The sequence below is a fragment of the Urocitellus parryii genome, chromosome 4, assembly GCF_045843805.1.
Source record: "Urocitellus parryii isolate mUroPar1 chromosome 4, mUroPar1.hap1, whole genome shotgun sequence".
In the NCBI taxonomy this organism is placed as follows: domain Eukaryota; kingdom Metazoa; phylum Chordata; class Mammalia; order Rodentia; family Sciuridae; genus Urocitellus; species Urocitellus parryii.
In genome coordinates this window covers 12,296,768-12,309,365 of record NC_135534.1, presented here as the reverse complement: position 1 = coordinate 12,309,365, position 12,598 = coordinate 12,296,768, and the positions used below count along the sequence as shown (strand labels likewise).

The following is a 12,598-nucleotide window of genomic DNA, read 5'->3' as shown; positions in this document are numbered from 1 at the left end:
CAAATGCTGGTTCTGTTGCTTGCTACTTTGGTGGCCTCAGGTCATGCACGTATCAGTCAGGGTCCCAGCAAGAAGCAGGTAGCACACTCAAAATACAGGAGTTTGGAGGGAAAAGGAAAAGGAGCACTTACGAAAGGTCCTGTGGTAGCCAGCAGCTAGGATCAACTGAGGTCTTATTTCCCAGGGCCCAAGAAGATAAGACCAGAATGGTTAGGAGACCCAGGAGATGGCAGAGGAGAGGTAACCACCTTGAGAGGAGTTGTGACCTTCAGATAAGGGACAGCCTGCTCAAGGGACCAGAGTCAGGGGAATAGAAGCCACAACTTCACTCGCCTCCTTCCTCCCTACTTTGTTGGGGCTCCCCATTGGTTGAACCCAACAGGAGCCAAAAGGCCCAGGAAGATGCTGAGGTCAGCCTCCTGGGGCAGAATGGATTGTGGCTCTGGAGGTAGGAGAGGAATCTATCTGGCCTCTATCATTTGGGCCTCCCTTTCTGAATCTGTAAAATGGGACTGCTATTACCTCCCTTGCTTCTTTGTCAAAAGTAAATGGAGACTGTAAGTGAAGACCTCACGTAGGAAAGACCCTTCGCCAGGTCAGTTTCTCAGCATCTAAAAGCACCCTGGGGTCTGTGGTTCCCAGGCCAGCATGTGCCAATTTGCCTAAAGTCTGGTATGAAATTCTCAAATTCTCCAAACAAGAATGTTTTTCCTAAATCACTCCCATTTCCCAGCTTCTGCCGTAGGCCAAGTATTTTACAGATTGTCTCACTGTAGCCTCATGATATTTTCCTAAGTGTCACTGTCAACAAACCAGGACTGGCAGAGATAGGTGAAACCACCCATCCACAGTCACACAGCCAGCAGATGGGTCTGGCCTCAAAGGCCCACACCGTTCCTCCCTGCTCTACTCCCCGTCCCTCGCCCCCCACATCTTTTAGTTGGTGCCAAGGACCACGTTCAGTCCAGAGACCTCATATAGATAGGCTCCAGAAAGTGCCACCCCCACCCCTACCCGCCATCAGGTATCTCTGCCCCCTGCCTGAGCTCACGCACCCACCACGGCTGCTGCTGGTTCTTTGCAGGTCTGCCGTCTCCAGGCCCTGCAGGCCAGCTCAATGTCAGCAGTGCAGAAAGCAAGACTTTGGAGGCAGGTGAGCAAACATTCTTGGGGGGAGGTGGGGGGAGTCCGTGGTCAACTTGTTGAGACCAAACAGGTGGACGCTTGGGGTAGTGAAAAAGGCAAGCAGACTTTTAGGTGAAGATCCCTGACTTCCAACAACACCACTCCTTCCCGGCCCAAGGGCTGGAGTCCACCATTAGACTCACTGTGAGATCTAAGGTTTCCCGTGTTTGGACAGTCACCAATAAGTGGCAGGCACGGGCAAGGCATGCTTTTAGCACCTTGAGGGGATTTTTTTTGTTTCCAAAATAAGCTAAATCACTCGTGGTTGGGGTGCTGGGGTGCCCCCAGATTAGCCTTGCATTTACTTAGCACATGTTTATTAAGGGCACACTGTGTGTGGAGCACACTGGGGTACAATCCTGGGCAAAAATGGGCCGGTGGTTCCCAAAGGAAGGGTTTTGGAGTGGGAGGACCAACTTTGGCTGCAGCAGTTTATCTTCCATGTGTGACCAACCCCATGTGGGTCCTGAGGCCAACTTCAAGACAGTACCTTCAGAGTAGCTGAGGGGTCCCCTGGGAGGGGACACAAGGCCCCCACTGGGCCAGGGCCCCTGAACTTGAAGTTTGCCCTTCTTTGACAAAGGGTGTCCCCAGAGACAGTGGCAAAGGAGAAATGTTTGTAGGACTGGGCGTCTGGTTCTCTGTCACCTCAGGCCTAACCCTCCTAACCTCTAGAATCGCACTAGAGCCATCCTCCAGACTCTAAAGAGAACCAGAGAGAAGGTCAGGCTTGGAAGGGACTTGGGAGTGACCTAGCCTGGCCCCATTTTGCAGACTGGGAGGCTGAAGCCAAGAGCCCTGGAGGAGGGGTGTTGGCCAAGGTCACTCTGGGTTAGTGTCACTGCAGCTGAATTGAAAGAGGTCCCATCTTGCATCTGACACTTCCAGGGGAGCCGCTGGGGGTTCGCCTGGTGAACGGGAGCAGCCGCTGCAACGGGACAGTGGAGGTCCTGCTCTCGAAGTCCTGGCAGCCCGTGTGCGGGGCGCTGTGGGATAGCAGCGCCTCCGAAGCTGTGTGTCGCGCCCTGGGCTGCGGCACGGCGGGGACAGCTGCCCCGCGGGTCCTTCCGACTATGGAGGTGTCTCCTGGGTCACCCACGGGGAACACCAGCCGGGCCCCGAACGTCACGCAGGCCCTAGCGCCAGCAGTCCTGTGCAGCGGCGCTGAGTGGCGGTTCTGCCGGGTTGTGGAGCGGCCGTGCAGCGGCGACGGGTGGCTGGCCCAGCTCACCTGTGCAGGTGCGTGTGCCCACCCATACCCTCGGGCCCCACTCGAGTTCTCAGTCACCACCCATCGCTCCAAACACTGGACCCAGGCCTTGCTCTGGAACCCGGTGGGGAGAACCGCAGGGAGCCAAATCCGAGCAAACCCCTCCCTTGCTAGTCCTCGAAGTCACCAACTGGTCCCCCTGGGGTTCCAAATCCTCATCTGGTCTGTTGCTTTCCTTACTGGGCCACCTCACACCCCTTCTTTCTGTAGACAGGATCCCTTAGCGCTGCGGCTCCCCTGCCCCAGATCCCTGGCCCAGACCCCTGGCCTGCAGCTCTGCCCACCGGTGGGCAGCCCAGAGGGGATTCCCAGTCCTGCCCTCCAGGTTGCAGGCCCTCTCCCCAGGCCCACGCCCCGCCCACACCCTCCGGCCCCTCCCTTCCTGACCCCGCCCCCTCCACCCAAACCCTCCCACCCTCAGAGACCCGCGATTTGCGGTTGGTGGATGGAGGTAGCCCCTGCGCTGGCCGCGTGGAGATGCTGGAGCACGGCAAATGGGGGACAGTGTGCGACGACACATGGGACCTGGATGATGCCCAAGTGGTGTGCCAGCAACTTAAATGCGGCCGGGCAATCCAGGCCCTGCCAGGATTGCACTTCACCCCCGGCAAAGGGCCCATCCACCGAGACCAGGTGAACTGCTCAGGAACTGAGGCCTACCTGTGGGACTGCCCCGGGCTGCCAGGAGACCAGTACTGTGGCCACAAGGAAGACGCCGGCGCCGTGTGCTCAGGTCAGTGGGTCCTCAGTGGGCACATCACAGAAGGGAGTTAGTTACCATTACACCTAGGCCCAGTGCCCAGGTTAGTGCCAGAGAGCTGGGCCCTGCTCACAGTCCAGGAGGAGAGATGGGACCCAAACAATGCCAGGAGGAGGTGACATTAGGGGTGGGACTCACCCTCGGTGAGAGTCGGTCATCTGGTTTGGAGCAGGAAGGGGGACTGCAGGCAGGGAGTCCTCTGAAGAGCTATTGGGCCGTCCAGGTGAGACTCCAGGTTCTGGTCCGGCCAGTGCTGCTTATTCACATGCACGAGAATGGGGGACACACTTTGGGCAGCCAGGATCTAAAGTGCAGCATCAGGGGTCAGCCGGAGGCGGGGCAGGTGAGAGGGGACCGTAGACACAGGAGGGAGAAGACCCAGATCTGGAGGCTGGAGGGCTGCGTTCTTCTCGGCATCTGGGACCTGGAGTTTCCACCTCGAGGATCTGGACCTGACTCTGCCCCCTGCCCCTGCCCCCATAGAGCACCAGTCCTGGCGCCTGACGGGGGGCATCGACCCCTGTGAAGGGCAGGTGGAGGTGTACTTCCGAGAGGTCTGGAGCACCGTGTGTGACAGTGAGTGGTACTCCTCCGAGGCCGAGGTGCTGTGCCGGGCCTTGGGCTGTGGAACCGCGGTGGAGCAACCCAGGGGACTGCCCCACTCCCTGTCAGGCAGGATGTACTACTCATGTGAAGGAAAGGAGGCCACCCTCTCTGACTGCTCCTGGCGGTTCAACAACTCCAACCTCTGCAGTCAGTCAATGGCAGCCAGGGTCCTCTGCTCAGGTATCCTCCCCCTGCGCACCCCATTCCACCACCAGGTGGGCTGGGAGTGTCACCTGAATCTCTGTACCTAAGGGCTTGCAGCCCAAGGGCCACAGCTTAGACTGGATCAGCAGGGACCATTCCCTTACCATGCGCAAGCAGACATTGGTAGTTAATCAGGACTTTCTTTACTGCAGGTGCCCAGCTCAGTCTCAGAATCATGAATCAAATGCGTATGAAGGCATTATTGCATGCTAAGCCGTGGTCTCCACTGAAGGAAAGGAAACTTTCCAAGTTGGCTCGGGAAATGAAGCCAATTTGCCATCCCTGAGCTGGTGATCATGGGAAAAGTCACCTTAGGAGACACCAGTAATAATAGCTGCAAGAGCATCTGGGCATTGCCCAGCACTCAGGAGCTCATTTGGGTCTAGCCTCATACCTAATCTATGAGGTGATATTGATCATGAGTCACAGTATCATCATCTTACGTACCATAGAGTAAAACATTTGTTTTTTTATTTATGTGAAATCAACTGTTGACATGCTGTCAAAAGGTAATAAGGCCATCTTCCAATTTCAAAGGTATAAGTATGAAAAGTGAGATTGACACCTGAAGAAACATGGTGTTGGTACCCTGTGGAGCTCAGACACTTGATCACGGTGTGATTCTGGCTCTGCCGTGTATCGGCCAGGAAGCTTTGAACAGTCCCTTAATCTGTGTGGCTTCAGTTTCCTGAATACGTGGGCGCTGCTAGGCCTTCCATGTGGCAGCTGGGAAATCAGTCATGTCCGTCAAGGGGCCTGGTAATCCCCGCTCCTATGTGGGCAGAGCTGCTCCATGGGAGTGCAGATTATGGTAATGAGGCTAACACACAAGCGTCCCATCCCCTGAAGCCCACAACTGACTAAAGACTGAATGGAAGAAGGATTTGTGGTCTGCAGCAGATTGTACATAAAGAAGGGATAATTCTTCCGTCAGCCCCTATTCTGACCAAAGCACCTTCCCAGGGTGTAATTCATGATCCTCCTATGGCTGGGGGTGGGGGGAGGCAAGTTTCCTTAGCCATGTGTCCCCGATGGGAACACATCCTGTTCCAGGTCACTTGTCTGTCTAGTTCAGATTCTAACACAGGACCTGGCACACAGGAGGTGCTCAGGAAATGTGTTGAGTGAATGAATGAGTGGTGCTTTCTGGCAGGTTCTCGAAGATTGCAGAATATCTCTACTCCTGAAGTCCCTGCTAGTGTTCAGCCAGCCACCATGGGTGAGTGCTGCTTCTTTTGGAAGCTCAGTTGCCTCTGTGGTGTGTGAGCACGCGCGTGTGCGTGCATGAGCCTGGTAATCTGCATTACCATAATCTGCACTTTTTTTTGGTGGTTTGTCCCCCCACCCCCACATAATGCATTTGCCTTTCTGGGCACTGTGCTCCCCTCCTTGACAACTAGCCCACAGTTCACAGGAGTCTCCTCCCTGACTGCTGTGACCTCCTGCTGGGCTGGAGACCCCGGGGTCCTGTAGTCCTGATGCCCTCCAGTGGGGGCACTCCTGGAGCAGACAGGTGGTAGGCTGCTGAAGGTACCAGCCAGGGTGTGGGTCAGGTTCCAGGCACTGCACCCAGTGCCCCGTCACCCTTATTTCCAGGCCTGTACTCCTCCTGGCAGCTCAATGGGAGCCGTCTCATAACCCTTGCACAGAGGAAGGAAGAAGCGAGGCTCAGAGGCTGAGTGACAGCCAGCGGTGTTGCCCGGGACTGGCACCCACTGCTTTAATGCCAGACCCAGGCTTGGTCTGTCTGCCAGCTGGGTGCAGCTTGGGGGGTATCAGAGCAGACTCCTGGGGTTCAAATCCCAGCTGTGCCTCTTGCTAGCTGTGTGACACTGAGCAATTCTTAACCTCTCTGCCTCAGATCCCTGAGTACAGGGGGTGATGATCACAGTTCGCCTCCCCTAATGCTGAGTTGATTTTTACCGAGCACTAGCACAGGGCCTGCACTGGGGGAGCACTGCCAGCCGTTCTTATGATTATCTAGTGCAGGCAGACAGCCCCTGGCAGCCCTGGGCTACCCCAGAGTACCTTCCCCTCCCGACTGGGTCCCCCTCGCCATCTCAGACATCCCAGACTCGGCTCATGGAGAGAGCAGAGGGGCACAGTCCTGCTGGAGGCCCTGGTGGTGGGCGAGGGGCTCAGGAGGGAGTGAGATGCTGGGAACTGCACAGGCTGCAGGGGGGTACCTGCGGACCCCCAGCACTCCTGTTTCTTCCCGAGGTCAGGGTGGGGGGCCACGCCTCCCCTAAAGAGCAGAGAGAGCAGCCTCCCAGGTCCATGCCCCCAGGACAGCCCTGACCCTGATCCATCAGCTCATCTCCCTGAAGCCCCCCAGCCCAGCTTCCCACCCTGGCCCCCACTGCCACACAGCAGACCCACAGGGAAGGAGAAGTGAGGGCAGGTGAATCCCAGGCACAGAAGGGAGATCCAGCTTTCCTGGTGGCTTGGTCACGGCCAGGGGTGGCTCAGTCACCTCTCCGAGAAGTCAGCCTTGGTTGCCCCCACAAAAAATAAGGTGGTCCTGGTAGGGCCTCATGTCCCCAAGTTCTCTGTCCTTACCTCCATCACAGCACACGTCTCACTATGTGGGATTGGATCTCTGTTGATCTCCCTCTAGAGAGCCCTAAGGAGATCTAGACAGCATCCTGAGGCTTTTAACACTAGTGTCTTAACTGCCATCCCTGGATTCAGTGCCTGGTATGCAGTGGGTGCTCAATAATTAATTGTCTATTGAGCAAAGACTAAGGACCAAAGTCTCGCAGAGAGTGTCACCGGAGGAAAGTTTTGGGCAATAAATTCATTTTGTCAATTATTCATGAATATGCATGTATTGAGCAACTACTGTATACCAGGCACTTAAAGGGAGGAGAAAGTTAGGTGGAAAGGGAGGTGGCTCTGCTGTGGGGAAAACGGAGAGGCAGGCAGAAGGGTGGAGAGTCGCCTGGGCCGCTCCTTTCTCGCTCTGAATGGAGCCCTTATTTCTAGGGTCGTCTGTGACAGTGAAGGTGGAGGACTGGGGGTCCCGGGAGCTGACGCTCCTCATCCCCTGCGTCCTCCTGGCAGTTCTCCTCCTCGTCTCCCTTATCTGCATGGCTGTCGTCCTCTTGAGAGTTAAAGGGAAATACGGTAGGTGGCTCGCAGCAGGGCACAGCAGGCCTCAAGTGTGGCCCTCCCAGGGGCACAGGAGCCTCCGAGGGACCCCAGCAGGAGTGGCGTGATCCAGCAATGGCCACCCAGACCCGCCCCTGGGGAGCTCCTCCTGGTGATGGGAAGGATTTTCCCAGCATGCCTAGAGGAAGCGGCAGACCAGATGGGTGTGTGTGTGTGTGCGGGTGTGTGCGGGTGTGTGCGTGCCTGTGAACAGGTATGTGTGCGCCTCTGTACTGGGGTGTGCAGGGAGCATGAGGAGGAGGTGTCTCATTGAGACCAGAACCCGGAAGACAGAGAGGGCAAAAAATGACGTGTAGACTCTCTGCCCGCCCTCCCTCAGCCCTCCCTGCTCCAGCGAACCAGCAGCACCTTCCCACCACCATCCCAGCAGGGAGCAATAGCTACCAAGCGGTCCCCATCACCATCCCCAAAGAAGAAGGTAGGCTGTCACCCACCTGGTGGGGAGGGGGACAGGAAGGGTGTCGGTACCACCCAGGTCTAAGCAGGACCTGGCTGGGGGGAGACCTGTGCAGGTCAAGTCCCTCTGTGGCTTGGACTGAAATTCCAGTCCAGTCTTCCTGGGACTCCGGGCTTTCCAGTTCTGGATAAACGTGGGCCACGGACACTCGGGATCGTGGTTCTCAGAGGGAACCTCTGCTCTACTAATTGGCTCATCCCTTTGTGATCCTGGCACGTCCTGCAGTATCCTGCCCCAGCAGCTGCCCTGCAGAGCCCCATCTAGATTCTCCGGGGACATGATTTTATTTCATATTTTCTGACTAAAGACGATCGGATCAGTTGTCTCAATCAATTGGATCAATTACCTCTTGAAAGGCTTGCCCAGGAGTTTGAGTTGAATCATTTGCATTCTGAGCAGATCCGATCACCTTAATTTGGGAAGCGTTCAATGCCATGGAAAGCAATAGAAAACTCAGCCACACATTAGGAAGATGATTTGCACGCAGTACCCATGTATTTGAGAGGAGGCTATAATAGAGCGTGGCACCCGCTGAGCCCAGGGAGCCTCACGGAATAGTACCACCTATAATTTAGAATCAGGTAGCCTGCTTCCCTGGGCAGGGGGAGAACCTCTCTGTGCCTCAGTTTCTTCAACTATAAAATGGGGTTGATAATATCCCTATTTTGCTGAGTTATTATGAAGGTTAAATGAGACCATATTTTGTACATGTTAAATATGTTAAAATAGCGCCTGGCACATGGTATTAGCTAAATTAATAAAAGCCGTTTCGTTCCCCATATTTGACATGGGGGAGGACCTTGGCAATCGGGGTGGAGGGTCCTGTACAAGATGGACCACCTGGCGCTCTTCCTGCCACCCATTCTCTGGGCACCCCCATGTCCTCCTGCCCACCGCATGGCCTGTCCTCCACCCCCGGCCCTGCTCTGTTCTCTCCCCAGTTCCCAAGCTGCCCATCCAAGTCCGGGTCCCGCCCCCCGAGGACTCCAGCTCGGACTCTGACTATGAGCACTATGACTTCAGCTCCCAGCCTCCCGTGGCCCTGACCACCTTCTACAGTGAGTGCAGGGCCACCTGGCCGCCTCAGGGAGAAGCCCCAGCTGATCTGGGACCTTCAATAGGCCTGGCTGGACAGCACGGCCCTCTTAATTCCCCCCCCCCCCCCCGCTGTGACTGTCAGTGGCCCTGCGCTCAGGTTTTCAATGCCTGTGACCCCGGAGGGACTTGACTCCCACCCCTGTCTCTGGCCACGCAGGGTCTCAACGCCACAACCAGGCCCTGGACATTCCCCTGAGGGGCCATCTGTGTGAGGAGTGGGAGGTGCAGGCGGGGGACGCTGGGATGCCCCGCTGGCCTGCCTGGCCCCTCACCCTCTCTGTGACCCTCCAGGGTCCTGCCTGCTCCAGCTCCTCCCCTGCCTGCTGGGATTTAGAGGAAATGGCCCCCACAGCAGGCCCAAGGTGGTGCTGGGGGTGGGTGGACCAGAGGGCCCCCCAGGTCTTGAAGAGTCAGTGGAAGCCTGTTAGACGTTCCCAGCCAGACTCGCTTCTGCTGTTGAGTTGCGATGGGAGTTTGTCTGTGTGCGACAGAGACCCCCGCAGGACAGGGCCCTGAGAAGTGGGCGGCTTTCTAGCTGCTCTGCAGTCCCTAAGACGTCACTCCTGTCCCCACTGTCCCCTGGGCCACGTTCCCATGGCAGCCTACAGGAAAAGCCAGGAGTCGCAGCCTCTGTGCCCAGGCTGAGACTGCGGGCTGCAAGACAGGCAGGCACTGGCCACCACCGGCAGCATGTGTCCAGACCCAGGCCAGAGGGAGAAGGGGAGCAGGCAGCCAGCCCCGCCCGCCTGCTGGCTTGGCCTCCCGGGAAGGGGTGGGAGGTGCCACGTCTGGGAGCCCCAGGAAGGAGTCCTCAGGACCCGGGACCCTGAGCCCAGGCACGGAGGACACACTCGGAGTCCCAAATCCTGTGACACTGGGACTAAAGTCAGTGGTGCTGGGTTCCAGGACTGGCTCCTGTCCTGGGTGCTTAAGACTGAACCTCCGTCCGTCCGTCTGTCTCACTCTGAAACAGAAGGTGCCCCAGGGCCTGTGACAGGATTCTAGCCCATGGCTTCTGCTGGGGACAGGTTCCTCCCAGGGCCCCATCAGTCCGTTTCTGGAGCCACCAGGTCCCAGGAGGAAACCCAGGCTCCACTTTTCCCGAAGTGGTGGGAGGCACAGGGCACTCGGGCCTCTGGCCAGAAGCCGCCTGTCTCGCACGTCAGCAGTCGGCCTGGACCAGGGCGGGGGCTGGAACCCTGCAGGAAAGGCCGACCCCCTCTCCCTGTGGTGTCCCCCCAGAGAACCGCAGCCTCCTCCCAGGCCCCGAGACAGGGAGGTGAGCCTTAGCCCTCCCCACTGCCACCTCTGCTTTTTGCAGATTCCCAGAGGCACCGGGTCACAGAGGAGGAGGCCCAGCAGAGCAGGTTCCAGATGCCCCCTTTAGAGGAAGGTGAGTCTGGGTGGGGGTCGTGGTGAGGTGGTGGGTGGGACGCCGACCTGGCCTCAGCCTCAGGAGCTCAGCTCAGCTTGAGACACACCGGCAGCAACCTCCCTCCATGGAGGGGCCCTGACTTTAACCATTCCTAAAGGCAGTAAGTTCTTTCTGGAGTCTCATTTAAGGCCCTCTTAGTATGTTGCTTCCTCTCTCCTCATCATTCTCTCTCTACCGACGCAGGGGCTGAGGAGCTGCATATTTCCCACGTCGTCCCAGCAGCCATCCCTGCACACCACATTGCAGACCGTCCCTCTCTGGTCCCCCAGTTTCACCCAAGGATCAACAGTGGGTCCAGCACATCTTCTGGGGAGGATTACTGCAACAGCCCCAGCACCAAGCCACCTCCGTGGAACCCCCAGGGGTTTTCTTCAGAGAGGAGCCCCTTCCAGGAGCAGCCCCCCAACCTGGAGCTTGCTGGGTCCCAGGCAACTTTTGCAGGTAGCTGTGTGTCCCCTTGTCTTGCATCCTGTAGCCAGCCTGGCTAGAGGAAGCACAGAGTGGAAGCCCTAAGCCACACCAACTTCAGGATTCCAGTTCCAGATCAGCAGTGATTTGCTGTGTTACCTTGGACAAGTGTCCTCCCCACTCTGGGCCTTCATTTCCTCACTTGTCACACTGGGGTCTTGGTACTCCGGAGGGCCTTCCAGCTCCAGCAGTTCAGGAGCTGGCTGTGTCCTGGCAGAGGGTCATTGGTCCTGTGGGTCCCAGCAGGGCCCTCGGTTGATGACAGTTCCAGCACCTCATCTGGCGGAGAGTGGTACCAGAACTTCCAGCCGCCACTTCAGCTCCCCTCGGTGGAACAGCTCCCCTCGGTGGAACAGCTTGAGTGCCCAGGTGCTGGGCAGGGGGAGAGACCCTGGGAGAGGGGACGGAGAGAGAGACTGGGGAGTGAATGAGTTGGGCGGGGCGGGCTCTGGATTCACTGGATCCATCAGCCCAAGGGGGGAAGGGAGGAAGGCGGGAGAAGGAGAGGGAAGGGATGCGGGTCCCACGAGGGGTAGATCCGCAGTGAGTGAGAGGCTTGTGAGTGAGCTCCTTTTGGGGCCGGGATTCAGGCAGAAGCAGCAGGTCGGCCCCTGGGGGAAGCCTGCCTGGACTCCAGCCTCAATAGACAGCCAAGGCTCTGCCCTTGGCTGACACCCTGGCCCAGAGGTGCAGTGAGGACCCAGGTCCAGACCTGCTCACTCCGTCCTGTGGGGCAGCAGGGCAGTGACTGGGCCTCCTCCCTGTCCCCACAGGGACCCACAACCCCCATCGGGACTCCACCGACCAGGAAGACTATGATGACATCGGAGCTGCCTAGCCTGGGTCCAGCCCGGCTCCAGGGAGGGCCCCTCTCTGCCCTCCTGCTCCCCTCTCCCTGCTTTCCATCAATCCCAGGGGTCGAGCCTTCCCTGGGGAGGTGGAAGGGAACGTCCCTGAGCCCCGCAGTCTCCGTCCATCCAGCAGACTGCCCACACGGCCCCAAACAGTAGCCCCAATGGGGGTGGCCCCGGAGCGTGGGCTCCCTCTCAGGGTGAACAAGCAGGGCTTGGGCCATCTCTCCGGAGCTCTAGAGGGTGGTGCTGGGTGATCCTACCCTTGGGTGTCGGGGCATTGATTTCCTGAGCCTCAGGTAGCTCAGAGGTACTAAGAGTGGCAGAAAGGGCTCATCCTGATGCCACCCACAGAGGCCCTGGACTGGGATGGCTGAGCACAGCACCCTGAGAGGTGGGTGCCAGCCACACACACTGGCTGAGCCAGGCCCTCACTCGCTGTGGTCACTGCACGGCGCGGCCAGCTGTCAGCAAGTAGGATGACCATGCGTCCCACCTAAGAGCCAGGGCCCGGGGCCAGTCCTGCCTCTGAGACTACCACAGACCCAGACGGTTCTGCTGTGCCCATCCCTGGACACTGATCCTTATTCTGAGCTTCTTATGGTTTATGAGAACTTGGGGGCCCAGTCCCCATCGGGGGAGGGGAACAGAGATGATTTCCAGGAAGGGCCCAGAGACTGCACGAAGCCCCCCGGTGAACCAGAGAATATGCAGCCCTATGCTGAGAGCCACACGTGTCCAGGCAGCCTCCAGAGGCTCTGCCAGGCCTTTGGCGTCCTGTGCTGATGATCCTGAGATTAAACTGAAATGCTGAATGAAACCAGGACGTGGAGTGAGAGTCCTTGACCTTGGCCAGGCCCAACTATGTGCGTGGGAGCATGCGTGTGCGTGGGGTCGCCGCAGATGAGGAGAGGCGATCTGGGGCCTTTATCTAGGGAGTGTCCAAGGGACACCAGCAAGAGCGCGAGGAAGACAGGAAAGGACCGAGAAAGTGTTCTTGAACAGGCTGATGTTGTGGGCAAGTGCCCTGCTGAGTTCCGGGTCTTAGGACTGTCCCGCCAAGGGCAAGGGAGCCGGGACACTGGTCCCCCAC

The 12,598-nt window shown here is 58.0% G+C and overlaps 1 protein-coding gene across 1 annotated transcript in view; it reads left to right on the top strand.

The window, feature by feature from the left end:
* Cd6 (CD6 molecule) overlaps positions 1 to 12,236 on the top strand; it is a 37,369-nt gene extending 25,133 nt beyond the window's left edge. Inside the window, exons 2-13 of the mRNA XM_077797502.1 lie at positions 1,085 to 1,153; positions 2,074 to 2,424; positions 2,877 to 3,188; positions 3,699 to 4,001; positions 5,179 to 5,244; positions 7,011 to 7,151; positions 7,516 to 7,614; positions 8,595 to 8,711; positions 10,073 to 10,144; positions 10,370 to 10,627; positions 10,898 to 11,023; positions 11,428 to 12,236. Of these exons, the coding sequence (XP_077653628.1) occupies positions 1,085 to 1,153; positions 2,074 to 2,424; positions 2,877 to 3,188; positions 3,699 to 4,001; positions 5,179 to 5,244; positions 7,011 to 7,151; positions 7,516 to 7,614; positions 8,595 to 8,711; positions 10,073 to 10,144; positions 10,370 to 10,627; positions 10,898 to 11,023; positions 11,428 to 11,492 (1,979 nt within the window). The 3' untranslated portion in view covers positions 11,493 to 12,236. The remainder of the gene's footprint in view (positions 1 to 1,084; positions 1,154 to 2,073; positions 2,425 to 2,876; positions 3,189 to 3,698; positions 4,002 to 5,178; positions 5,245 to 7,010; positions 7,152 to 7,515; positions 7,615 to 8,594; positions 8,712 to 10,072; positions 10,145 to 10,369; positions 10,628 to 10,897; positions 11,024 to 11,427) is intronic.
* Positions 12,237 to 12,598: the final 362 nt, after the last annotated feature.